This window comes from Saimiri boliviensis, chromosome X, assembly GCF_048565385.1.
Source record: "Saimiri boliviensis isolate mSaiBol1 chromosome X, mSaiBol1.pri, whole genome shotgun sequence".
Lineage (NCBI taxonomy): Eukaryota > Metazoa > Chordata > Mammalia > Primates > Cebidae > Saimiri > Saimiri boliviensis.
Window position 1 is genome coordinate 115,832,225 of NC_133470.1, and position 27,953 is coordinate 115,860,177.

Here is a 27,953-nt window from a genome sequence, read left to right on the forward strand (position 1 = left end):
CTCAGTCAGTATCACACTTCACATCCCAGATATCAGCACGGAACTATGGGGCAGGGACCCTGAGTGCAATTGAGGCAGAAGAATAAGATCTGGAGGCAGAGAATCTAAGGCCATTTACACTGACTTCCTAGAACTAAATTAAAAGGAAAACTCTAACTTTCCACGCCTAAGTAAGAAAAGGACAAGTGGCTACTCCCTTTGCAAACCCCCATCTTTTCTGCACTGGCAGATGGGAAATTGAAAGTATCTCTGATTGGCTCTTTTTTTTTGCTCTCTGCAACCAATCAGACTGATTGCAGGCCACCACTTCATTTACATAAGGTGAACACCAAGTGGCCAATGGAAAACTTCCAGGGGGTACTTGGACCAGTGAAGATTCTGTAACTGGGCCCTTCAGCAGCTGCTTGGGTCTGCTTCACCTTGTGGACTGTACTTTCGTTTTCAATACATCTCTGCTTTTGTGGCTTGTTTTATTGCTTTGTTTCTGTGTTTTGTCCAATTCTTTGTTCAAAACCCAGGAACCTGGACACCCTCTTCTGGTAACACAATGGTATAAACAAAATTTAATTATCAACTACACACCAATGGGCTGGGTTCCCCCATACAAAGTGTACATCTTTTTAAAATTATTTTTTGTAGAAACCAGGTCTCAGTTTGTTACCCAGGCTGGTTTCAAACTCCTGGCCTCAAGCAATCCTCCTACCTTAGCCTTCCAAAGTGCTGTAATTACAGGCATGAGCTACCACATCCAGCCAAAGGGTAGATCTTAAAGTGAATGTGTGAATTCCTAACATGTATATGCCAGTATTTTAGATTCTGGGAACACAAAAGATGCCTCATACACATGCTCTGACTTTCACAATCAAAAGACACAGAAAATTGAAGTGGTGACTTTCAGGCATAGGCACCATAACTGATTTGCCTAGACTCATCCCAAGCACAGCACCCAGACAAAATTAGGGCCACTATGAGACGTGCAGATTTGGAGCATGACTTTTTCCTATGCCAGGCCCAAGAATTCTGGATTAAGAAAAAAAAAAAAAATGGAAGCAAGGTAGAAAGCAAGGAAGAATCTCTGTCCATTTCTTTTTTGAACAAGGGGAAAAAAGATGAAACAAAAGATGTTTTAAAATCAGAAGTGTAAAAGGAGGCTGTGGAAAGCTAGGCGAGAAAGAAATCCATGGCAATGACTGGGCCCAGGGCTGATGTTCACTTTTAGGGAGCTGTTTAATAAAGGGGAGCTGTGAATAGGGCATCCTCTGAGAGTTAGCCAGTGCGGCACAAACAGATGGCTCTTAGCTGGGTGCGGTGGCTCACGCCTGTAATCCCAGCACTTTGGGAGACCAAGTCAGGTAGATCACAAGGTCAGGAGATCAAGACCATCCTGGCCAACATGGTGAAACCCCGGCTCTTCTAAAATACAAAAAACTAGCTGGGTGTGGTGAAGCGGCCTGTAGTTCACAGGTACTTAGGAGGCTGAGGCAGGGGAATCACTTGAACCTGGGAGGTGGAGGTTGCAGCGAGCTGAGATCGTGCCACTGCACTCCAGCCTGGGTGACAGAGTGAGACCCTGCCTCAAAAATTAAAAAATTAAATAACACGTTTTGGCTGGGTGACAGAGTGAGACCCTGCCTCAAAAATTAAAAAAATAAATAACACGTTTTGGGGAAAAAAATACAGGCCGGACGTGGTGGCTCACACCTATAATCCCAGCACTTCGGGAAGCCGAGGCTGGTGGATCACTTGAGCCCAGGAGTTCGAGATCAGCCTGGGCAGCAAGGTTGTCTCTCCTCCACCCACCTCAAAAAAAAAAAAAAAAAAAAAAAAAAATTAACCAGGCTTGGTGTTGCAGGCGGGAGGACTGCTTGAGCCCAGGAGGCGGAGGTTTGCAGTGAGCACTGTACTCCATACTGGCCAACAGAGTGAGTCCTAGTCGCAAAACAAAACAAAACAAACAAACAAACAGAAAAACCAAAAACCTCCTTTTGCTGGGGCATATTGGTGGAGACAGGTGGCTAAGGGATAAGTATGCAGTTTTTGTTCTCTAGGCCGGAAACTTAATTGGCGTTTATCAGGCACGAGTCATTAACAAAATTTGCGCCGTTTAAGCAAACAGGGCAATATGGGGCTTAGACATCATAGCTCATCCCCAGTCACAAAAAACCCTCCTTATTTGCTTGGTATTGGAAAGAAAAAGAAAATTTACATTCATACTTTCGTTTTAGTTTTTGTTTGAGATGGAGTCTCACTCGGTCGCCCAGGCTGGAGTGCAATGGTGTGATCTCGGCTCACTGCAACCTCCGCCTCCCGGGTTCAAGAGATTCTCCGGCCTCAGCCTTCCAAGTACCTTGGATTACAGGCATGCGCCACCACGCCCGGCTAATTTTTTGTATTTTTAGTAGAGGCGGGGTTTCACCATGTTGGTCAGGCTAGTCTCGAACTCCTGACCTTGTGATCTGCCTACCTCGGCCTCCCAAAGTGCTGGGATTATAGGCATGAGCCACCACGCGTGGACACATTCATACTTTCATACATCACACACACACACACACACACACACACACACAATTTATATATAATTACACACAGAAAGCACATGAAACACAAGCAGAATTAACTGTTGTTCATACAACCCCTCATTGAAATGTATACTGTATACGGTGTTTGAAATAATATACTCGGCTGGGCACGGTGGCTCACGCCTGTAATCCCAGCACTTTGGGAGGCCGAGGCGGGCGGATCAGGAGGTCAGGAGTTCGAGACCATCCTGGCCAATATGGTGAAACCCCGTCTCTACTAAAAATACAAAAAATTAGCCGGGCATGGTGGCGCGTGCCTGTAATCTCAGCTACTCGGGAGGCTGAGGCAGGAGAAACGCTAGAATGCCAGAGGCGGAGGTTGCAGTAAGCCGAGATTGCGCCATTGCACTCCAGCCTGGGCAACAGAGCGAGACTAGGTCTCAAAAAAACAGAAAAAAGAAAAATAAATATATACTCAATGAAATATACTTCCTTTCAGGTGTTTCAAGTTCAAGGCTGAGATAGGATTTGGTCTTTTTCTTCGACTTGAGGAGCCTCACTCGGAACTGGAAGGATGCATACAATCTAGTTGCCCCACTGGCTTATTTATATCGATACACACATCGCTTCCGGTCGGGGACGCATGCGTAGGTCCGGGGAAGGGTTTTGCAGACGTACCGGGAACTGTTTGCAAGGTTTCCTTAGATTTGGGGGTGTTCCGCAGCGGCGGGTCCCGGGACCCAAGGAAAGAGAGCTCTTCCTAGGCTCGCGAGAGCGCCCCCTTCTCCCACGGCTGCTGGGCTCCACCAGTAGCTATGGCTCCGGTGTCCGGCTCGCGCAGCCCGGATGGGGAGGTCTCAGTTGCGGGAGGAAGACGTCGCAGTTCGTCAAAGAGTCCGAAGCCCAGCAAATCTGCCCGCTCCCCGCGGGGCCGCCGCTCTCGCTCGCACTCTTGCTCTCGCTCCGGGGACCGGAATGGACTTAGCCATCAGCTAGGTGGCCTCAGCCAAGGCTCCCGAAACCAATCCTACCGCTCACGCTCGCGGTCGCGTTCTCGAGAGCGGCCCTCTGCGCCCCGGGGCATCCCCTTCGCTTCTGCCTCCTCGTCAGTCTATTATGGCAGCTACTCGCGCCCCTACGGGAGCGACAAGCCTTGGCCCAGCCTCCTCGACAAGGAGAGGGAGGAGAGCCTGCGGCAGAAGTAAGTGAGACCGCCGCACTTTGTCTTGTACTAGCCTACGTGCCTTTGGAGTCCGATCTATCTTTCATTCCGCTTCTGACTATTCGCATTTCGCTCACTCTGCTTGCCTTGCGCCCGTTTTCATTCCTTTCTTTAATCCACCCACGACAACCCTTTATTCGTCCTTTTCTTCCGTTACATTTTCCCTTACCCGCGGGCCCTTTCATATGGTACCCTCTTCTCCTGCTACCCCCTTCCGCCTCCTGTCTTGTTAGCAGATAATGCTGACAGCCTCAGACCTACCAAAATTGTAGCCTTTCCTTGGTTGTGTCATTATCATTCGTGAACATATTTGTATTCCCCACTAGACTGAGCTCATGGAGGAGCCTGTGATCAGAGGAGAGTTCTGATCACAGAACTCTACGTGCCTAGTACTTAATAGGTGCTCAACCATGGCTCGTTCAATGAAGGAACTGACAGGTCTGAGATAATAGGATATATATGTAGAAGTGTTTTGTGGGGAATTAGGAAGGGATGAAATCAAGGGTTTAAGTTGGATAGGAAATAAACCTTCCCCTCAGACAAGACGATTAGATGCCTGTAGGAAAAGTGATCTGATAAGCTATAGATAACCCTACCTTGAGAAGTCTTGTTAAGTGGTCTCAATCTTGACCACAAAAAGTGATGCTAGGATGAGACTAGACTTCTAATGAAAGTGAATGTTGGAATGGAAGAATGCATAGTTTGGGGGTTGTTTTGTTTTGTTTTTGAGACAGGGTCTAGCTCTGTTGCCCAGTCTGGAGTGCTGTGGTGCGATCTTAGCTCACTGGAGCTTCAACCTCTTGGGCTCCTATAGTCCTATAACTGGGACTATAGGTGTGCACCACCACGCCTGGCTTATTTTTGTATTTTTTGGTAGAGACAGGGTTTCACCCTGTTGCCCAGGCTGATACCAAATTCCTGGGGTCAAGTGATCCTCCTCCCTTGGCCTCCCAAATTGCTGGGATTACAGGTGTGACCACATGCCTGGCCAAGCCTGTCCTTTTCATTACTATACTTCATTACCTCCTACTGCCGGAAGAAAAAGAATCAAGACTTATCCCACCTGTTGGAACTTTAACCTGCCCCTCAATGCCTGTAATATTTCTAATTTTCTCATTTTTAAGTGTGTAAGTGCATATAAATAATTTAGTACAGTGCCTGATACATAATTTAACAGTTAGAAAACATAAGATATTAAGACTTACACAGCAATAATTATGAACCTTTTCTTTTCTCCTTAAAACTATGCATTTTTGGTTGGGCGCAGAGGTTCATGCCTGTAATCCCAACACTTTAGGAGGCCAAAGCAGGGGGATCACTTGAATCTAGGAGTTCAAGACCAGCCTGGGCAATATAGGGACACCTGGACTCTACAAAGAAATTTTTGTTAATTAGCTGGGCATGGTGGCACATGCTTGTCGTTCCAGCTACTGGGGAGGCTGAAGTGGGAGATTGCTTGAGCTGGAGAGGTCAGCCATGATCTTACCACTGCACTCCAGCTTGGGCGACAGGGAGAGCCTGTTTCAAAAAAAAAAAAAAAAAAGAAAGAAAGAAAAGGAAGAAAGAAAGAAAGGAAAAGGACAAGCTCCAGAATCAGACTGAGTATGAAGCCCTTATTTGCCACTTAATAGCTATGTGACCTTGGCCAAGTTACTTAACCTCTCTGAGCTCCATTTCTTCATCATTAAAAAGGGGATAAAATAAGTACTAAGGATTTGGGGATTATAATAATTAGGTGCCTGGAACATAATAACTATTGCATTAGTGTTAGCTATTAATGTTTCATGCATGGGAGTAAAAACAGTAAAAACAGTCCTGAGTCAGGTTGGAGACTTATCTCTCCAAAGTAAATTTTTCAGAAAAGTATCCACAGGCTGTGTCAATCAAAAAGTAAATGGTTTCTTCCTGGAGAATCCTTGCCAAAAGATGTCAGAACTGCTTGGATGAAACTTGCATATGTACATTTAGAAAATAAATAATTTATCTTTTTTTTTTTTTTTTTTTTTTGAGATGGAGTCTCACTCTGTCTCCCAGGCTGGAATGCAGTAGTGTGATCTCGGCTCATCACAACCTCCGCCTCCTGGGTTCAAGTGATTCTCCTGCCTCAGCCTCCTGAACAGCTGGGATTACAGGCATGTGCCACCACACCCAGCTAAATTTTGTATTTTTAGTAGAGATAGGGTTTTGCTATGTTGACTAGGCTGGTCTCGAACTCCTGACCTCAGGTGGTCTGCCTACCTCAGCCTCCCAAAGTGCTGGGATTACAGGCATGAGCCACCTCGCCTGGCCAATAATTTATCTTAATAATACAGATGAAACCAGGGAGCAACAGGTATGACAACAGGACTTCCTGCAGTTAACAGTCTGGTAGACACCTTCCTCCCCCGAGATCCATAAATTCCAAGTATGGCTATAAGTATGTCACCTTTTAGATTGTCTGTTACTTCAGGCAAGAAACCCTCTCAATCTTACTCTGCATAGATATACCTTTCCCCTGATTAAGGAAGCAAAAACAATTTATTCAAACACTCATTACAATTATATTTATTTTGTAAGGATTTTAAAAAAACAAATGGAGTCGGCAGGCGAGGTGGCTCACACTCACCTGTAATCCCAGCACTTTGGGAGGCTGAGGCGGGCGGATCACCTGAGGTCAGGAGTTCAAGACCAGCCTGGCCAACATAGTGAAACCTTGTCTCTACTAAAAATGCAGAAATTAGCTGGGCATGGTGACCGGTGCCTTTAATCCCAGCTACTCAGGAGGCTGAGGCAGGAGAATCACCTGAAACTGGGGGGTAGAGGTTGCAGTGAGCCAAGATTGTGCCATTGCACTCTAGCCTGGGCAACAAGGGCGAAAACTCTGTCTTAAAAAAAAAAAAAAAAAAAAAGGTATCAAAAGCAGCTAAACTTTGAGGGAATTAGCCTTAGTCTTTGTTTTGTTTTGTTTTTAGTTTATGAGTAATAGCAAACATTAAAACAAGAAACCACAGGCATAAAACAAAAGAAATAAAGCTTAGTGTCCTTTAGAGAATAGATAGAAAATGCTCTCCTTTTGCAAAAAGGAACCAAGAGAGAACAAACCTTGTATCTCATTGAGTATAGTTCTTTTGTTGTTGTTTTTTGGGGTGGTTTTTTTTGTTTGTTTGTTTGTTTGTTTGTTGACAGAGTTTTGCTGTGTCACACAGGCTGGAGTGCAGTGGCATGATCTTGGCTCACTGCAACCTCCACCTCTTGGGTTCAAGTGATTCTCTAGCCTCAGCTTCCTGAATAGCTGGGACTACAGGTGCATTGTCACCACGTCCAGCTAATTTTTGTATTTTTTTAGTAGAGACAGGATTTCACCCTGTTGGCCAGGCTGGTCTCAAACTCTTAACCTCAAGTGACCCACCAACCTTGGCTTCCCAAAGTGCTGAAATTACAGGCATGAGCCACCGTGCCTGGCCCTGAGTATAGTTTTTGTTAAATAAAACTTTTTGACTAGGTGCAGTGGCTCATGCCTGTAATCCCAATGCTTTGGGAGGCTGAAGCAGAAGGATTGCTTGAAGCCAGGAGTTCGAGACTAGCCGGGGCAACAAAGCAAGACCTCATCTCTACAAAAAATAAAAAACTTTTTTTTTCCAGCTGGGTATGGTGGCTCACGCCTATAATCCCAGTACTTTGGGAGGCCGAGGTGGGTGGATCATGAGGTCAAGAGTTTGAGACCAGCCTGGTCAACATGGTAAAACCCCGTCTCTACTAAGAATACAAAAATTAGACAGGTATGGTGGCACGTGCCTGTAATCCCAGCTACTCAGGAGGCTGAGGTTGGAGAATCCTGAACCCGGGAGGTGGAGGTTGCAGTGAGCCAAGATCGAACCACTGCACTCCAGTCTGGGCAACAGAGCAAGATTCCATCTTGGGAAGAAAAAAGAAAAGCTGTTCTTTCATTTTCAGAACTTCAGTTGTTTTCTACGCCTAATGCATCATTTGTATTTTCATTAATTCCTTGGTTTCTGAAAAATGAGAGTTGGACCACATCAAAGGAGACTTCTCTTCACCTTTCATAAGTCTGTAAACAAATGAAGTTATTTCCAAATGTGAAACTATTTCTGTCACATATTACAGATGATGAAATGAGCAGTTAAGAGCTAAGTCATGCATTCAGCAGAAGGGATGCACTTGACAATCACCCAGACCATCATTTCTATAGTCTGCACCATTTGGTAGTATCATCAGAACATCAGACCTTAAGTGATGAGTTTTTTATTTAAACCAAGTTTTTATTCATGTTCAAAATGTAAAGGGGAAAAAGGCTTAACTAGACTCCTATTGAATTGAATTATATGTTTAGGAAACAACTCAGCCATTGAGTTATAATTTACATGTCTTTATCTGCTAGGAGATTAAGTGAGAGAGAGAGAATTGGAGAATTGGGAGCTCCTGAAGTATGGGGACTTTCTCCAAAGAATCCTGAACCAGAGTAAGTGATTTAAAAATATCTTTTTAAAATGTTATAACATGTGTTTAAATTCTGAGTATATTGTCAAAATGTTTAAGTGAAGAACTTTAAATATATCTCATATTTTTCTTCTTTTTTGCGGTTTATGTTCTTCTACCCCTTAAGTTTTAAAAACAGAACATATGTAAAGATTAAAACATGTTGCTAGTAGATTTTAACATAATCTAAAATAATTCAGGGTGCATGAATTTCCCATTAATAGAAAGGTTCATTGTTAAATAATACACCTATTATTTTAAATTGTTTTTTTCTCAACTAAGTAGCAGATTGCATGTCAGATGTTAGCCTTATAAAGAGATTTTTTTTTTAATTTGAGAGGGAATCTCACTCTGTTGCCCAGGCTGGAGTACAATGGCGCAGTCTTGGCTCACTGCAACCTCCGCCTCCGAGGTTCAAGTGATTCTCCTGCCTCAGCCTCTTGAGTAACTGTGATTACAGGCGCCTGCCACCATGCCAGCCAATTTTTGTATTTTTAGTAGAGACGGGGTTTCACCATGTTGGCCAGGCTGGTCTCGAACTCCTGACCTCGTGATCCACTCGCCTTGGGCTCCGAAAGCGCTGGGATTACAGGTGTGAGCCGTCACACCCGGCCTACAAAGAAACTTTTTAAAATGAATATACCAGTATGGTTTTTTTTAGTTAATATTCCTATATCTAATGCTATCTGCAGGCTTCATGCTTTTTCTTTTTTCTTATTTTTTTTCTCTGATGTTACTCATTAAGTTTCTTCTTCCCTCTCCTCTATTTCTGTGCCAACTTTAGGTTGAGACAATGTGCTTCACAGGTAAACCTGTAATTTATGACGGGATAATAAAGCATTACTATGTGAAACTTGTTCTTTTTTTAATTTTTATTTATTTATTTTTTTTTTGAGACAGAGTCTTGCTCTGTCTCTAGGCTGGAGTATGGTGGCGCAATCTCGGCTCACTGCAACCTCCGCCTCCCGGGTTCAGGCAGTTGTCCTGCCTCAGCCTCCCTAGTAGCTGGGACTACAGGCATGCACCACCACACACAGCTAATTTTTGTATTTTTAGTAGAGATGGGATTTCATCATGTTGGCCAGGCTGGTCTCGGACTCCTGACTTTGTGATCCGCCCACCTCAGCCTCCCAAAGTGCTGAGATTACAGGCGTGAGTCCATGCCCGTCCTGAAACCTGTTCTTACAGATACATTTAGAAAATGCTTAAAGAGGCCAGGTGCAGTGGCTCATGCATGTAATTCTAGCACTTTGGGAGGCCAAGGCAGGTGGATTCCTTGAGCCCAGGAGTTCAAGACCAGCCTGGGCAACATAGCGAGACCCCCGTCTCTGTTTAAAAGAAGAAATGAAAATGCTTGAAGAACCTGAATGCATTGAATTGGAGTTGGAAAATAATTTTCTAGACAATATTTAAATTACTGCAAGTGTGATCTTCAGAGGAAAAGATTATATGATGTGGAAACTCCTTTTCTAAACTATTGTAGAGTTTGAATAATACTCATTTTTACAATTCTCTGCAGCAAATTAAAATCTCTTTAGACTGTAGTTTGTTAGGTTCTTGCTCTGAGGAGACAGAACAGTTGCTGCTTTACCATTTGTTTTTACATGCTTAGAATACAATTATGAAGTCTTTCTTTAACCTTCTTATATCCAGTTTCTTTAATCTTTACTTATGGCTCTTGTTTCTCTACTTTTTCCCTGTGGTTTCTTCTGAAAATCTAAATCCTCCATGCTGCTTGGTTTAAATAGCACTCTGTAAACTCTAAAGTGTTATACAAATGATAAGTTATTTTATTGTTACAAAGGCGGTAGACCCTTGAACTCCATGTTTACGAAAGTAGTCCAGTGCTTGCTTTGTTGTTGTTGTTTTGGTTTTTTTGATTCCCAAGTTCCGCCTCAGGATCTCCAATGCTTGATTTTAATGGTTCTTGGACAATCAGTGCTGTTACTGAAAAATTTGGGGTTCATATTTTTACACTCCATGGTCCATATCTCATCACTTTCCTAATTCTTATAACCATTTTATTTAAATTCAGTTCTGATGAACATACACCAGTAGAGGATGAAGAGCCAAAGAAAAGCACTACTTCAGCTTCTACTTCAGAAGGTATTTAAAAGAAAAAAAAAGAAAGAAAAAACCCAGAGGGTATTTTTAAAATACAGAGCTATTTTATTGAGCGGTTTAAAAAAAATCCAGATTTTTGGGGGTTTTGTTTGTTTTTTGAGATGGAGTCTTGCTTTGTCGCCCAGGCTGGAGTACGGTGGTGCGTTCTTGGCTCACTACAACCTCTGCCTCCCAGGTTCAAGCGATTCTCCTGCCTCACAGCCTCCTGAGTAGCTGGGATTACAGGCACAAGCCACGCCCAGCTAATTTTTGTGTTTTTAGTAGAGATGGGGTTCACCGTGTTGGTCAGGCTGGTCTTGAACTCCTGACCTCATGATCCACCCACCTCGGCCTCCCAAAGTGCTAGGATTACAGGTGTGAGCCACTGCGCCCCGCCTAAAAAATCAGTCTGTAAATAGTTGAACATTAGACTTTGCTTTTACTCAAATTGCCCATCATCTTTTTCTTTTGATGTTCAGAAATAATTTTTTAGAATATAATTTTTTATTTGTATTTTCTTAGAAGAAAGAAAGAAAAAGAAGAAGCCTAGCCATTCAAAAGAAAGGTCCAAGAAAAGGAGAAAGAAAAAATCATCAAAAAGAAAACACAGGAAGTATTCTGAAGATAGCGACAGTGACTCTGATTCTGAAACAGACTCCAGTGGTAAGAAAGCCAACAGCGTTCTTCAAGCCTTGCTTCAAAACTACTTTTACTTCTTAAAACATATTTTAGAAGAAGGTTCCTGGAAACAATAATATTGAAGAGTTTTTGAATGCTTGCTAACCTTGTGCCAGGTACCCTGATAAGTGCTTTATATTCATTATTGCCATTTAATCCATACGGTAGCTTTAAGGTACATCTTATAGATGAGGAAGTGGAGGCAGAGCAGGTTATAAGTACTGTCCTCAAGGTCACACAGTTGGGATTCAAACCTAAGCGATCTGACCCCAGATTGGATGTGCATAGTTGTGCAAGGCATATGCCACCAGACCAAGTCAGGGGGTTGGACTATACCAAAGTAAGCCTTACAGGGCTGCATCAGTGGAAGGGCTCTTTTATGTAATTCTCATGCCCAATGAGCACCTCTGTATACTTTTCAAAAAGATATGCCATAAAGTGCCCCCTTCATGCTGGCTGCTGATTTGTGGAAGGCACCCTATCTGGGATAGTGCATCACCAATAGTCTCCTTTTTGTACTCTCCTGGCCGATGATTGACCAGAAGGTGCCTCCTCAGGGGTTAGCATTACACAAAGGTTCACCTTCCTCTGATATCAACCGAGTTTCCTGGCCCTCCCTATCACTTCTCTTCCTCAGTTCTGGAAGACAGAACTTCCAAATATTTCTGTATGCATCCCTTAAAAAGAGACATTTTTATACTTAACTACAGCACTGCCTCACACAATGAAATTAGTAATAGTACCCTATGTCACCAAATACCTACTTAAAATCCTTCAATAGCAATCCATAGCCTTCAGGATAAAAGTTCAGACCCTGACTCACCTCTCTCTCTAATCACATATACCCTGTTACACTCTTGCACCATCCTGTGTAATCTTAAAACTACTTTCTGTCCCCTTAGTAGTCCCTGTTTTTTCTCTTAATTGTTACTTGGTAGAGAGGCCCTCTGCCTACAATGCCAGTCCCTTCCTCCATCCAGCTTCATTTACTCATTTCACCAATGGGCATGCAGTAGTACTTTTGTAATCAAAGAACTACTTTAAGAGTCACCTTTCCTGGTCAACCATTCCTCAACCTCCCTCCCCAAATCAGTCTGATTTTAAGACTCCTCTGTGTGTCTGGGCTCCCCAAGCTTCCCTCTATCACTTCAGTCTGTATTGATCTCTTTACCTATCTGTCTCCTCCATTAGACTGAGCTCCTGGAAAGCAGTCTATCTCCCACCTCCAACACACACATAGTTTTCTTTCCTTTTTTATCATGAACATATTTAAATATTGAGAAAAGTGAAGAGAATAGTATAATTAATACCATATACTTAACACCTAGATTTGGCAGTTGCTAGTATTTTTACATATTTACTTCAGAATATGGGCTTTTTGCTGAGATATTCAAACTCAATTACAAATATCACACTTCCACCCTAAATATTTCTGTATGCATCCCTTAAAAATAGGCATTTTCCTACTTAACCACAACACTATCTCACACAATAAAATTAATAATAATACCCTATATCACCAAATACCTAGTGACTTTAATTTCTATGTTCATAGTACCTCTTACAGTTCCTGACAAATAGCAATAAACGTTTCAATGAGGTAATTTTGTAATAATAAATGGGACAGCAATAGGATAGTTACCTACTCAAAAGTACTACGGTTTTAGAGTTAAAATTTTTTTTTTCTTTATTGTACTGTGCTTTAATTTGCAGATGAAGACAACAAAAGGAGAGCAAAGAAAGCCAAGAAAAAGGAAAAGAAGAGGAAACACAGATCGTCAGTTTTTTAAGTTTTATTATGGAAAATTTCTTTTTTTTTCTTTTGAGACAGAGTCTTACTCTGTCGCTCAGACTGGCGTGCAGTGGTGTGATCTTGGCTCACAGCAACCTCTGCCTCCCTGGTTCAAGCAATTCTCATGTCTCAGCCTCCCAAGTCGCTGGGATTACAGGCACCCACCACCACGCCTGGCTAATTTTTGTGTTTACTTTAGTAGAGATGGGGTTTCACCACGTTGACCAGGCTGGTTTGGAACTCTTGACCTCAAGGGATCCTCCCCCCTTGGAGTCCCGAAGTGCTGGGATTACCGGCATGAGCCACTGCACCCAGCCAGAAAATTTCAAATGTATATCAAATTACATAAAATAGTATAATGAGCCCTCCTGTACCCATCATGCTATCTAAATATCAGCTGATGGGCAGTATCTACCATCCATCATTTATTTTTGAATCAATCTCAGATATCATTCCATCCATAAGCAGTTCAGTACCTTTCTCTAAAAGATAGATATTCTTTAAAACAAAACAAAAAACTGGCCAGGCACAGTGGTGCATATCTGTAATCCCAGCATTTTAGGAGGCCAGGCAGGAGGATCACTTGAGCCCAGGAGTTCAATACCAGCCTGGGCAACATAGCAAGACCCTGTCTCTATATTTAAAAAAAAAAAAAAAATAGCACAATGCTGTTATCATGCCTAAAACATTTAATAATAATTCCTCAATTCTCAGCAGTTTTTTCTATAGTTTATTCCAATCAGGATCCAAGTGATGTCCATAACTTGCAGTGATTGTATTCTTATGGTATCGTTTGGCATGTTCTCTGTCCTCTGTATTTCCAGTAGATTGCTAGGTCTAGAGGCCTGACAAGGTTCAGATTTGAGTTTCCATAAGTGGTGCTGTGAAGGAAGGTGGTACTATCAGGAGGCATATAATGTCTGGTTATCCCTTTTTGTCTTATTAACAGCCATTGATGGTCATTATCTCGATCCATTATTTCATTAGGGGTTGTAAAATGGTGATAGTCTAATCCTGGCTTTATCCTTCATTTATTAGGCAGAATAATTCTGGAAGAGAAACTTACCCTCATCAACTACTTAAATACCCTGAAATATGGTTTATATAGTAAGAGCAGGATAATTTTGTTTTGTGACTTTTCACATAATGAATTGGATTTGTTTAAAGTATCATTATGAACCCACGGATTTAAACATATTTGACATATTTTAATTCTTTACACATAAAATTATTTGTAATGCTCAAATTGTTGAGACTTTTTAGGCTGTTTTATTTCTGCTTTCTACAACATGAGAACTGTATTTCCTTGTTCCCTTTAGTGATTTTTTTTCTTTTTTTTTTTGAGACATTGTCTCACCCTGCCACCTAGGCTGGAGTGCAGTGGCAGGATCACAGCTCACTACAACTTGGACCTTGCAGGATCAAGCCATCCTCCCACCTCTGCTCCCACTTCCCCCATACCTGGGACTATCGGCGTGTGCCACCACACCTGGCTGATTTTTGTATTTTTTGTAGAGACAGGATTTCGTCATGTTGCTCAGGCTAGTTTCCAATTCCTGGGCTCAAGTGACCCACTCGCCTCAGCCACCCAAAGTGCTGGGATTACAGGGGTGAAACACCTTACCCAGTCTCCTTTAGTGATAATTTTTTTTGTTGCCCTTTTTAAGATGGAGTCTCGCTCTGTCGCCAGGCTGGAATGCAGTGGTGCAATCTTGGCTCACTGCAACCTCCGCCTCCCAGGTTCAAGTGATTCTTCTGACTCAGCCTCCTGAGTAGCAGGGACTACAGGTGCCCACCACCATGCCCAGCTAATTTTTGTATTTTTAGTAGAGATGGGGTTTTACCATGTTGGCCAGGATGGTCTAGATCTCTTGACCTTGTGATCTACCTACCTCAGCCTCCCAAAGTGCTGGGATTACAGGTGTGAGCCACTGCGCACAGCCTAGTAATAATTTTTATAGCAAAAAATGATTTAGTTAAATAAGTTAGAATTTTAGAAACAAATTGTGTAGAGACAATGTCTCACTCTGTTGCCTAGGTTAGTGAAATAAGTTAGAATTTTAGAAACAAAATTGTGTAGAGACAGTGTCTCACTCTGTTGCCCAGGCTGGAGTGCAGTGGGCCAATCATAGCTTATTGCAGTCTCAAACTCCTGGGCTCAAGTGATTCTCCCACCTCAGCCTCCTGAGTAGATTGGACTACAGGTGTGTGCTACCACATCCAGCTATTTTTTTTTTTATTTTTGTAGAGACAGGGTCTTACTATGTTTCCCAGGATAAGTTAGAAGATTTTTTTAAGTAAAATTATCTAGCAAGTTTGAATAAGCTGGGAATTCAGATCATTTTATTATCACCTTTCTTTGCCTTGAAAAATTAAGATGTATAGTCACCAATTCAAAATTTAAAAAGAAAAATGAGAAAAATTAAGATGCCCTCTAACATAGGAGGATAAAAGTGAATTTGTATCAAATTATAATCCCTATAGGAAGAAATATAAGAAAAAGAAGTCTAAGAAGAGCAGAAAAGAGTCCAGTGATTCAAGCTCTAAAGAATCCCAAGAAGAGTTTCTGGAGAATCCCTGGAAGGATCGAACAAGTAGGTTCTTCTGGTAGACTTTAATTCAAAACAGATGAAACCTTAAACTAACCAATTAGTCAAAATGTGAATGTGTTTCTTAATATCTTTCATGCAGAGACTGAAGAACCTTCAGATTTAATTGGCCCAGAGGCTCCAAAAACACTCACCTCTCAAGATGATAAACCTTTGAAGTAAGTAACAGTGTATTTATAATATCTAAAGTACCTTCCAAAAAGTCTGGTTCTAACTTATCTTGCCAAGCTTATCTCACTCTATTCCCTTATTTCTACTGCAGGTTCCAGCTGAGCTGGACTACTATATACTCCCTGTGCTTACTGTGCACTTTCCAACTTCTATGCCATGTTCAGCTTGCTTCTTCCTCCAGTATACCTTCCCTTCTTTTCCCTGCCCTCTATTTTCTTCCCTATCCCCAGTTTCTTCCTGTTAAAATCCTTGCTATCTTTCAAAGCCCTTTTCAAAAGGAGATGCATATGCTGATTCCCAATACTTCCCCTCCACAAGTAGGTGTGATTTCTATTTCTCATTAATCTTCACAGAACTTTTTACTCCTTTTTTCTCTTATTTTTTTATCAGCAGAATTTTTTTTTTTTTTTTTTTTTTTTTTTTTTTTTAGATGGAGTCTCACTCTGACACCCAGGCTGGAGTGCAGTGGCGCAATCTTGGCTCACTGCAACCTCCGCCTCCCGGGTTCAAGCAATTCTCCTGCCTCAGCCTCCTGAGTAGCTGGGATGACAGGCACGTGCCACCACACCGACTAATTTTTTTGTATTTTCAATAGAGACAGGGTTTCACAAATTGGTCAGGCTGGTCTCAAACTCCTGACCTTGTAGTCTGCCTGCCTCTGCCTCCCAAAGTGCTGGGATTACAGGCGTGAGCCACCATGCCCTGCCTATAATTTTTTTTTTTTTTTTTTTTTTTTTTTTGAGATGGAGTCTTGCTCTATCTCCCAGGCTGAAAGACAGCAGCATGATCAAGTTTCAGTCTGTCTCCCAGGCTGGAGTGCAGTGGCATGACCTTGGCTCACTGCAGCCTTCACCTCCCAGGTTCAAGTGATTCTCCTGCCTCAGCCTCCCGAGTAGCCAGGATTACAGATGCCCACCACCACACCTGGCTAATTTTTGTATTTTTAGTAGAGATAGGGTTTCGCCATGTTGACCAGACTGGTCTCAAACTCCTGACCTCAAGTGATGCACCTGCCTCACTATGTTTCCCAGGATAAGTTAGAAGTAATCCCAAAGTTCTGGGATTACAGGCATCAGCCATGACGCCTGGCCTATTTTGGATTTTCTTTTTTTCTTTTTTCTTTCTTTTTTTTTTTTTTGAGACAAAGTCTTGCTCTGTAGCCCAGGCTGGAGTGCAGTGGCACAAACTTGGCTCACTGCAACCTCTGCCTCCCATATTAAAGTGATTCTGCTGCCTCAGCCTTCTGAGTAGCTGGGATTACAGGCATCCGCTGCCATGCCCGACTAATTTTGTATTTTTCGTAGAGATGGGGTTTCACCATGTTGGCCATGCTGGTCTCAAACTCCTGACCTCAAATCATCCGCCTGCCTCCGCCTCCCAAAGTGCTGGGATTACAGGCGTGAGCCACTGTGCCTGGTATACTTTGGATTTTTTTAAGGGAAAAAGGGAAAGGGAATCAGCTGGAGGCGGAACCAGTAATGGCAATGCCTGTAGGGATAAATTAGTCCATAATTGTAAACCATGAATCTATACTCACATCAGTTCTTTTCTTTCAAAATATCTCTGCATTTCTGGATTAGTTGTATAGGTCATAGTGCACTGCAATGTTTAATACTCTAATTAGGACAAAGTAATTCACACTGAGCTTCCTAGCACTCTACTGCTGAGCACTGTTATTCCTACTCTTGTCTGAGAGAAAATGTGGGGTTTGTGTTCTCTTTAAATTATGAGCTTTTAATATTAAAATGATTTAATGGACCTTTCCTGAATTCTGAATTACTTTGTAGCTATGGCCATGCCCTGTTACCTGGTGAAGGTGCAGCTATGGCTGAATATGTAAAAGCTGGAAAACGTATCCCACGAAGAGGTGAAATTGGCTTGACAAGTGAAGAAATTGCATCATTTGAATGCTCAGGTTATGTAATGAGCGGTAGCAGGTATGTTCTTGGCATTAAGCCCAGTTTCCATGATTAGATCTTTTTCTTCTTTTTTACTACCAGAATTATATTTTGGTAATTGATTTTTATTAAGTGACTGTTTCTTATGAAAAGTAGAGTATAAATATTGGTTTGATATTAGTTTTGTTGGTATAACATGGTTTTCTGAAATTCCAAGTATATATGCAACTCAGCCTCAAACTCAGCTATAGCTCTGACTTCAAAGAATCAATCTTGGCCGGGCGTGGTGGCTCATGCCTGTAATCCAAGCACTTTGGAGGCTAAGGTGGGCGGATCACTTGAGGTTGGGAGTTCAAGACCAGCCTGACCAATATAGTGAAACTCCGTCTTTAATTAAAAAAAAAGAAAAAAGAAAAAAAAAAGAACCAGTGTCCTTTCCTAGTTGGTATTTAGGTACAAATATTTTATCCACTGGAGGATGTACTTAAATTCAGCTATTTATCACTGCCCCATGAGGAATGTGGCAATTAGAAAAATATTTTCACTAGACAGTATTTCCTAGACAGTGTTTCCTAGTTACAAGTTTGTCTCCAGTTATTTATGGACCCAGATTTCTGAGACATAATAACAGACAAAGATGATAAAAAACATTGGTCAGCTGAGAACATGTTCTGGCTAATAAATAAATAAATAAATCTTTAAAAGACATTGGATTCAGCATGAGAAAAAGAATATAAAATTAGAAAAGCAAAAAGTACCAGGAAGAACCAGGAGAATGAGCTAATAGGGTGGCAGTACTTAGATCAAATTGAATTTTGGATTCTTTAAAACTTGATAAACTTTTTAAATTAGGTAACTATTTTTAAATGACATTGAAGGCAAATATTTGCAGAAATCCTAAAGCAACTCCAGAATCTTGGAATTCTGAGGACCAATATTTGACGCATTGCATTGGAGGACCCACACAGTAAGGCAAGAAAAAGAATTAGAGGTATAAGGGTTGGAAAGGAAGGCTGGGCTTGGTGTCTCATGCCTGTAATCCCAGCACTTTGGGAGGCCAAGGCAGGTGGATCGCTTGAGCCCAGGAGTTGGACTAGCCTGGGCAACATGGCGAATCCCTATCTGTACCAAAAACACAAATATTAGCCAGTTGTGGTGGTACGTGCCTATAATCCCAGATACTTGGGAGGCTGAGGCAGAAGAATTGCTTAACCCAGGAAGCAGAGATTGTAATGAGCCGAGATTGCAACTCTGCATTCCAGCCTGGGTGACAGAGCAAGACTCAGTCTGAAAATAATAATAATAAGGATTGGAAAGGATGATATAACAGTGTCATTTTTGTGAATGATTTGATTGTTTACATAGAAAATCCCAAAGAGGCCGGGCGCGGTGGCTCAAGCCTGTAATCCCAGCACTTTGGGAGGCCGAGGCGGGTGGATCACGAGGTCAAGAGATCGAGACCATCCTGGTCAACATGGTGAAACCCCGTCTCTACTAAAAAAAAAATACAAAAAAAAAAAAATTACCTGGGCATGGTGGCGCGTGCCTGTAATCCCAGCTACTCAGGAGGCTGAGGCAGGAGAATTGCCTGAACCCAGGAGGCGGAGGTTGCGGTGAGCCGAGATCGCGCCATTGCACTCCAGCCTGGGTAACAAGAGTAAAACTCCGTCTCAAAAAAAAAAAAAAAAAAAAAAGAAAATCCCAAAGAATCTTCAGATGAATTATAAATGAGGAGGGTTTAACAAATGCTTGGATATAAGGTTAATACACAAAAATCCATTGCATTTCTACTTACCAGCAACAGACAACTAGGAAATGTAACTAAAGAAGAAGAAAACAACATTTATAACAGTGTCAGAGAATATGAAGGACTTAAGAATAAATCTTAACAAAAGATGCCCATGGCTCTGTAGGGAAAACTATAAAACATTATTAAGAGATTGTATATTCAATACAGTTCCATTAAAAATGAAATGCATTTCTATTTAACAACAGCAGAAAACTAGAAAGTGCCACTAAATAAGAAGAAAACATTTATAGCAGTGTCAGAATATGAAGGACTTAAGAATAAATCTTAACAAGAGATGCCCAAGGTTCTATGGGGGAAAATGTAAAACATTAGTGGTCTGTATATTCAGTGCAGTTCCAATCAAAATCATAACACAGTTTTTCATGAAACTTACTAAGCTGGTTCTAAAATTTGTATGTTAGACTAAAAGGACAAGAAGAGCTAGGTCCCTTCTGAAGAAGAAGAGCAAGAAGGTAAGATTAAAGAAAACTTAAATAACTGGAGCGATAACCAGGTTCATGGATAGGAAGGCAGTATTGTAAAGCTGTCAGTTCTTCCCAAACTGATCTGTATATTCAGTACAGTTCCAATCAAAGTCACAGCACAGTTCTTCATTAAACTTAATAAGCCAGTTCTAAAATTTATTATGTTAGACTGAAAGGACAAGAATAGTCAAGTCACTCCTGCAGAAGAAAAGCAGGAAGGTAAGATTTGCCCTACGAGATAGGAGGACCTATTTTGAAGCTTACAGCGCTTTAGAAAGCATGGGATAACAACTGAATAGTTCAATGGAATAAAAGTCAGGCCAGGCATAGTGGCTTGCACCTGTAATCCCAACACTTTGGGCAGCCGAGGCGGGCGGATCATCTGAGGTAAAGAGTTCAAGACCAGCCTGGCCAACATGATGAAACCCCATCCTTACTAAAAATACAAAAATTATCCAGGCATGGTGGTGGGCACCTATAATCCCAGCTACTTGGGAGGCTAAGGCAGGAGAATCCCTTGAACCCAGCAGATGGAGATTGCAATGAGCCGAGACCTCGTCATTGCACTCTAGCCTGGGTAACAAGAATGCAACTCTGTCTCAAAAAGTATACAAATAAAAATAAAATTTAGAGCCCAAAGACAGCCATACATGTATGGAACTTCAGTGTATGAAAGAGCATGTCGGATCAATGGGGAAAGAAAGAACCATTCATTAAGTGAAATAGGAAAGAAATGGTTATTCATATGGAAAAAGATGAAAGTAGGACCCTATATCACCAAATATCAAAAGCAACGCAGCATCCGTACTCAGAGCCAACAATAAAAAAAAAAATTTTTTTTTAAATCAATGCAGCAGTTGGGCGCGGTGGCTCAGGCCTGTACTCCGAGCACTTTGGGAGGCCAAGGCAGGTGATTCATTTGAGGCCAGGAGTTCAAGACTAGCCTGGCCAACATGGCAAAACCCCATCTCTACTAAAAATATAAAAAGGAGCTGGGTGTGGCGGTGAGACCTGTAATCCCAGCTACTCAGGAGGCTGAGACAGGAGAATCAGTTGAACCTGGGAGGAGGTGGAGGTTGCAATAAATCAAGATTGCACCACTGCATACTCCAGCCTGGGTGACAGAGGGAGACTTGGAAGTTAATCCACTGACCAAAAACTGCTCTTCATTTATAGATTTAGACTTCGTTCTTTTTTTTTTTTTTGAGATGGAGTTTCACTCTTGTCTCCCAGGCTGCAGTACAGTGGCACCATCTCTGCTCACTGCAACTTTTGCCTCCTGGATTCAAGTGATTCTCCTGCCTCAGCCTCCTGAGTAGCTGGGATTACAGGCGCCTGCCACCAAGCCCAGCTAATTTTTGTATTTTTCGTAGAGACGGGTTTTCACCGTGTTGGCCAGGCTAGTCTCGAACTCCTGACATCAGGCGATCTGCCCACCTCAGCCTCCCAAAGTGCCGGGATTACCGGTGTGAGCCACCATGCCCAGCCTAGACTTGATTCTTTTGGTTGTATGGTAAATTAGAACCTTGAAGGAAGTTCCACCTGATTAATAACAACATAAATCTTTTATCTATCCTACTATCAGTTTCATCTCTACTAAAAATATAAAAATTAGCTGGGTCTGCTGGTAGCCACCTATAATCCTAGCTACTCAGGAAGGAGGCTGAGGTGGGGGAATCACTTGAGCTCGGGAAGTGAAGGTTGCAGTAAGCCGAGATCATGCCACCCCACTCCAGCCTGGGAGACAGAGGAAGACTCCGTCTCCCAAAAAAAAAAAAAAAGGGGGACGTGTCAGGCAGCTAAACTATTAATAAGTGATCTTTTGGAAACTTAACCTGTTTCAAAAAATAGTTTTTATTTGTCAGCTCTTAAATAGGCCACTCTGTATTAAGAAAGGATTAATGAGGATATACTATAAAAATAATTACTGAGAAATGAAGCCAAAAATAAAATTCTCTCCAGGCATCGCCGAATGGAGGCTGTGCGACTACGAAAAGAAAACCAGATTTATAGTGCTGATGAGAAGAGAGCCCTTGCATCCTTTAACCAAGAAGAGAGACGAAAGAGAGAGAACAAGATTCTGGCCAGTTTTCGAGAAATGGTTTACAGAAAGACCAAAGGGAAAGATGACAAATAAGGATTTTCTGATTGTCCAGAGACATTTTTAACAACAAAAACGAAAGTCTGGGTTCCACACATGCATACAAAAAGATCGTCATGCTCTGAGAAAGCTTTACATTGCTACTGTGCCTTCTATTTAATTCTTTCAGTCCTTCAGTAAAAAGCTACTTATTGATAGAACTTTAACAAGTTCTTTGGGTTATTTTGGATTGACCATAATAACTTACTGGTTTAAAAATCCAAATTATGAACTGGTTGCAGTGGCTCACGCCTGTTAATCCCAGCACTTTGAGAGGCTGAGGTGGGTGGATCACTTGAGGTCAGGAGTTTAAGACCAGCCTGACCAACATGGTGAAACCCTATCTCTACCAAAAAAATACAAAAATTAGCCAGGCATGGTGGTGGACATCTGTAATCCCAGCTACTTGGGAGGCTAAGGTAGGAGAATGGCTTGAATCCTGGAGATGGAGGTTGCAGTGAGCCGAGATCGTGCCAGGGTGACAAGAGTGAAACTCCATCTAAAAAAAAAAAAAAATCCAAATTATGAGTAAAATTCTGTATTTGAGGAGGTGGCATGGGCAAAAAGTGTTAGTGAGATGAGAAACTTCAGTCTCAGACCATGAGACACTGCTACTATTAGTTATATGTGATGCCTGCCCCACCCCCACCTCTACCCCAACTGAACTTTTGGGAAATTATCCCTCCTCTGTGTTGAATGTGTTATAAATGGACTTCATAGAAACGTATAGGAGTCCACTTTTGTTAACAAAATGAAGGCATTTCTGCGAAAAGCAAATCTGGAATTTGAAAACTGACTTGTACACTACAATATGTGATCTGCCCTGAAAATGATTTTAAGTCCCTACCTCCACTCTAAAACCAACAAACACACCAAAAAGCAAACTAACTCACACACTTGTTGAATTGAAATGTGAACATTATCTTTTTTAAATTCTTAATAAGTTTCTTAAAAATGGTTCTTTCAAATATAACGTCTTGAGAAGTCTACTCTTATGCCCATTTAAGTACTTTGTTTTAACCTGAGCTGATCTGAGTTTGAGGTTCTTCAGGGATAGGATAACATCAAAAAGAATATGAGTCAACTATGGTCAAGAGTTCTGATAAGGAAAAATATAATGAGTCAGTATTTTAGCTTAACTGTTTTCTAAAGATGAAATTAAAACGATATTAAATATTTTTAACTGTGTTTTATGTACTAAGCAGATTCCATTTTAAACATTGTTAAACCTTTCTGTTTTTTTTTTTTTTTTTTTTTGCATCTGTCATCAGTTTAATCCTTAATGTATAGAACCTCCTTACTTTATTAGTTTTTAAGTTGGGAAGAAATGGAAAGTTGGGACTATGATTTCATGATCTTTTTCCTTCATTTATTTTGTTCAGTTTTAATTAGATCAGAAGAGTGAATGGGGGAGGGAACCCTGGAAGTTTTGGCTGTCTTTGTTAAGGTTGGTTTTCTGTTTTTTTGTTTTTTGAGACAAGAGTCTCACTCTGTCGCTCAGGCTAGAGTGCAGTGGTGCAATCTCAGCTCTCTGCAACCCCCGTCTCCTGGGTTCAAGTGATCCTCCCACCTCAGCCTCCCGAGTAGCTGGGATTACAGGCACTCGCCACCACACCTGGCTGATTTTTGTATTTTCAGTGGAGGTCAGGAGTTTAAGACCAGCCTTTTGCCATCTTGGCAAAAGATGGGGTTTTGCCCCAAAAAGATGGGGTTTTGCCATCTTGGCCAGGCTGGTCTCAAACTCCTGACTTCAAGTGATCTGCCTACCTCAGCCTCCCAAAATGCTGGGATTACAGGTGTGAGCTGCCATGACTGGCCATTTTTGTTAAGGTTGTTTGATCTGCATTATTATTACATGCCCATGGTAAATTTAAATTACCTGGGTGATAAGGAAATTCTGATTATACTATTATAAAATGCCCTCTTGCCTTATATTTTTAAGTGGTTGTTTTTCAAAAGTGTTTAAATAAGGCAGTCATATTTCAAAGTATAGAGTAAAAGTTGTATTATTATTATTTTTGAGACAGGGTTTCCATTTGTCACCCAGGCTAGAGTGCAGTGGTGCTATCTTGGCTCATTGCAGCCTCTGTCTCCCCGGCTCAAGTGATCCTCCACCTCAGCCTCCCGAGCAGCTGGGACTACCAGCACACACCACCATGCCTGGCTAATTTTTTTATTTTTAGTAGAGACGGGGTTTCACCTTGTTGCCCAGGCTGGTCTTGAACTCTTGAGCTCAAGCATTCCACCTGCCTCAGCCTCCCAAAGTGCTGGGATTATAGGCATGAGTCACCACACTCAGCCAAAAGTTTTATTATTAAATGGTATTAACAGTCTTAAATACTATTAAATGTATGTTCCAGGAAATGTCTACTTTTAACCTACAACTACTGAACTAAAGAGTCAGCATGTAGCAACATTTTTGACCCCTGAATTTAAAATGATTTCTGTTTATTTATACCTAATCATAGTTGCTGCCTAGCCTAATAAATCTATAATTTCCAAAAGTTAAAAAAGAAACTAGTTCCCAGAGTTTTGAGTCTCAATCCATCTACTTCCCTGTATAATAAAACCTGAATTTGATAATACCCACTTACAAATTTTATTCTTGGCTGGGCATGGTGGCTCACACCTGTAATCCCAGCACTTTGGGAGGCTGAGGTGGGTGGATTACAAGGTCAGGTGTTTGAGACCAGCCTGGCGAACATAGTGAAACCCCATTTCTACTAAAAATACAAAAAATTGGCTGGACATGGTGGCTCACGCTTGTAATCCTAGTACTTTGAGAGGCCGAGGTGGGTGGATCACCTGAGGTCAGGAGTTCAAGACCAGCCTGGCCATCATGGTGAAACCCCATCTTTTAAAAAAAAAAAAAAAAAATTAGCTGCGCATGGTGGCAGGCGCCTATAATCCCAGCTACTCGGGAGGCTGAGGCAGGAGAATTGCTTGAATAATCCCAGCTACTCAGGAGGCTGAGGCAGGAGGCCAAGGTTGCAGTGAGCTAAAATCATGCCACTGCAGTCCAATTCCAGGCGACAGTGCGAGACTCTGTCTCAAAAAAAAAAAAAAAATTTATTCTCTTTTTTTTTTCTTGGTTACGTTCCTAGAGATGGAATGATTATGTTCTCTCATTTTCAGTAGGCAAGGTAGTTTAAATGCAGAAATTTTTGGCCAGGCGCAGTGGCTCACGCCTGTAATCCCAGCACTTTGGGAGGCAGAGGCGGGTGGATCACGAGGTCAAGAGATCAAGACCATCCTGGTCAACATGGTGAAACCCCGTCTCTACTAAAAATACAAAAAATTAGCTGGACATGGTGGCGCGTGCCTGTAATCCCAGCTACTCAGGAGCAGGAGGCTGAGGCAGGAGAATTGCCTGAACCGAGGAGGCGGAGGTTGCGGTGAGCCGAGACCGTGCCATTGCACTCCAGCCTGGGTAACAGAGCGAAACTCCGTCTCAAAAAGAAAAAAAAAAAAAAAGAAATTTTGTGATGTTTTAATATTGTGGTATCAAGAACAGCTTCAATGGCATACTCTTTGGGAAAGAGGCAGGAAGAATAAAAGGGCTAAATGTATTTTATTTTCAGCTCATGAGTGTTGTTACTGCTTCAAATCGTGTTTAGTCACCTGAGCCATAAGTCAGTTGTAGGGCTATTGTATTTTAAATATATTTTTTGTTCTCCAAGGAGACTTACCTAGTTTGCCACCTCCTTGCCCATTTCTCTGATAAGGTTTTCCCTCCTTTTTAATTTATTGTACAAATATAGCAGTAAAAAAAAAGAAAAATTTCAGTACTGTGTCAGTTGTCTTTCATATTTTGTGTTCCTCCTTTCCAGTGCTTTTCTATGTAAATAAATATTCTGATGTACTTGTAAGTCATCACTCAGAGCATAATGTAATTTTGTCTTTGGTGTCTTAAAATTTTGCAGCCAGGCAAGAGAGATTTACAGGGAAGGTAGGAACAAGTGACCATTTGGTGTGAGGATGGGAAGACGATCAGAGATAAGTAAGGGCGATGATTGAATCCATCCCATGTCATTGTCCCTAGTCCTCAAGCCACCCTCCTGCCATCATGAGTATAGTGGTGTTATTATGGAAGGCAGCATGCCTGGTTTTCCAGTTTAAAAATACATTATTTAGCAGTGAGGCTTAACTCACAGTAAACGAAGGGGTCTGTGAGTAGGGGAACCCTTCAGTCTGGTTATATTATGAGCTGTAGAACTGTTGCCATTCGTTGTTCCCAGTTGTGCCCATAAAAGATGTGTCTGAGCTGGAGACTTAGGCTCAGATGGGGAACAAACAGCCAAGTACCAGTCTTAGTTTGGTCTGATAGGTGAATTTTAGCAACTCTCTAAACGCAACTCTCTAAACCTGTAAGACTCAGAAGTGATGCATACAGTGATGGAAAAAAGCATTTTAGAAAACAGCTTATTGGTTACTCTGCTAATGTGATGGAGGTTGCAGAATGGAAAATGAATGCAAAAAAAATACAGCTGAATTGTGTGCCACAAGTTTATTAATAAATATTATGTGGTTTGATGTGCTGCATTGTCTTCTTAATGTAACCTGATTAGAAAAACAATCCTAAGACATCCTGTAAGAATCAGACACGATCAAATATGGAGGGGAATGCCGCCATGAAATCATATTTGGCATCAGTAAGGTTCTTCTGCCAGTGTTCTCGAAAGCAAACCATTCCTGGTCTACAGAGGAAGAAAAACAAACACTTTTAAAGTATTTTTAAATCAAAAGCTTTTCAAATCAAACAAAGGGGATTCCTATTTACTCTTTTATACTTCTAGTAAGCAAGAAGCCTCTTTTATTGGTGGGGGAGGGGAGGTAGCTGGGGTTCTCTCTATCTATCCTTTACTGTTTCTTAAACCCAATCAATGAAAATTAATGAGCTTATATGTAAAGATACTTTAAGAGAGCTGCTATAAAAGGGATTATTAAACATAAGCTAATTTTATGTGATATTGAAATTTTCCATAGAAACAAAAGACATGACCCACTTTGTCCCTACCCTACTCCAGCAACTAATCTTCAAGCTTATAATGACTGAAAAACCAGACACTAAGAAAAACAATTTCATTAGAATGGGCTGAAATTGTTCCAGAAAATTGTTTTTCTTAGTGTCTGGGGTTGGTGGTCCAAAGAAGAAAAGTGACCATTATATGAACTATCTGTGGCTGTGCAACTGCTGGATTCCTGGTGTGCGATGACCTCTCTCCCACCCTTTTAAAACAAACCTCCAAATGTTCATTACCTGTGAACTAATTCTTGCTCTTCACCTACAAAAAAAACACCAATGGGTGCATCCTAAGAAAGAAGGACAATTGTTAGCCCAGACCTGTCATAACTCTTTTTGTTTTTTTGAGATGGAGTCTTGCTCTGTCTCCCAGGCTGAAGTGCAGTGGCGTCATTCCGGCTCACTGCAACCTCCACCTCCTGGGTTCAGGTGATTCTCCTGCCTCAGCCTCCCAGGTGGCTAGGATCACAGACACCCACCACCAAACCCAGCTAATTTTTGTGTTTTTAGTAGAAATAGTGTTTTACCTTGTTGCCCAGGCTGGTCTCAAACTCCTGACCTCAAGTGATCCACCTGCCTTGGCCTCCCAAAGTGCTGGGATTACAGGCATGAGCTACCATGCCCAGCCCAATCTTCCCTATACTTGCCTATATGCATATTCTTGAATTTCTAGAATTCATCTTGCTTATGAACTGGGAATCTGTAGGTGATAGTTTTTTGTTTTTTGTTTTAAATTTCTTCGGGTGACCTTCACCTGGAGGGTGATAGTTTTTTCGTCACTTTAAACCTCTGTTCCCCAAAGATCTTTTTGACAACAAATATCTTAAGAATCTTCACAAAATTGGAAATAAGTTGGGACAGGCTTATGCTCCTCATTAATAGGAGTGTAAGTCATTAACCTTCTTTACATGCTCCAGTTTACTCAACCTCTACCTCTTAGGAATAGCATGAGACTGAATTAATATAGGTGAAAAGGTTTGAAACATTTTTAAAGCGGCATAAACACGTAGGTTGTAATATTGTCTCAGTAGTCCATCCCCATCCTTGC

At 41.6% G+C, this 27,953-nt stretch overlaps 2 protein-coding genes across 3 annotated transcripts in view; one reads left to right on the forward strand and one right to left on the reverse strand.

Moving 5' to 3' along the window:
• Positions 1-3,161: 3,161 nt before the first annotated feature.
• On the forward strand, positions 3,162-25,667 carry NKAP (NFKB activating protein). Its single transcript, XM_003931081.4, has 9 exons — positions 3,162-3,720; positions 8,120-8,200; positions 10,253-10,323; positions 10,843-10,983; positions 12,712-12,775; positions 15,275-15,384; positions 15,482-15,557; positions 17,358-17,507; positions 21,705-25,667. The coding sequence occupies exons 1-9, from the start codon at positions 3,335-3,337 to the stop codon at positions 21,877-21,879; spliced, it is 1,254 nt and encodes a 417-aa protein (XP_003931130.1). The 5' UTR covers positions 3,162-3,334; the 3' UTR covers positions 21,880-25,667.
• A 10-nt stretch (positions 25,668-25,677) lies between these two features.
• Positions 25,678-27,953, reverse strand: part of AKAP14 (A-kinase anchoring protein 14) — a 37,740-nt gene continuing 35,464 nt past the window's right edge. For both annotated transcript variants that reach the window (XM_074391995.1, XM_074391994.1), the window contains 2 exons: positions 27,143-27,195; positions 25,678-26,579 (listed from right to left, as the gene is read on the reverse strand). In XM_074391995.1, coding sequence (XP_074248096.1) covers positions 26,480-26,579; positions 27,143-27,195 — 153 coding nt within the window. In that variant the 3' untranslated portion in view covers positions 25,678-26,479. The remainder of the gene's footprint in view (positions 26,580-27,142; positions 27,196-27,953) is intronic.

Excerpts from the sequence above, each read along its gene's own strand:
- NKAP (XM_003931081.4), top strand. The coding sequence starts at position 3,335 with ATGGCTCCGGTGTCCGGCTCGCGCAGCCCGGATGGGGAGGTCTCAGTT. Across the intron at positions 3,721-8,119 it reads GAGGAGAGCCTGCGGCAGAA|GAGATTAAGTGAGAGAGAGA; the intron begins GTAAGTGAGACC and ends TTTATCTGCTAG. Across the intron at positions 15,558-17,357 it reads CAAGATGATAAACCTTTGAA|CTATGGCCATGCCCTGTTAC; the intron begins GTAAGTAACAGT and ends ATTACTTTGTAG.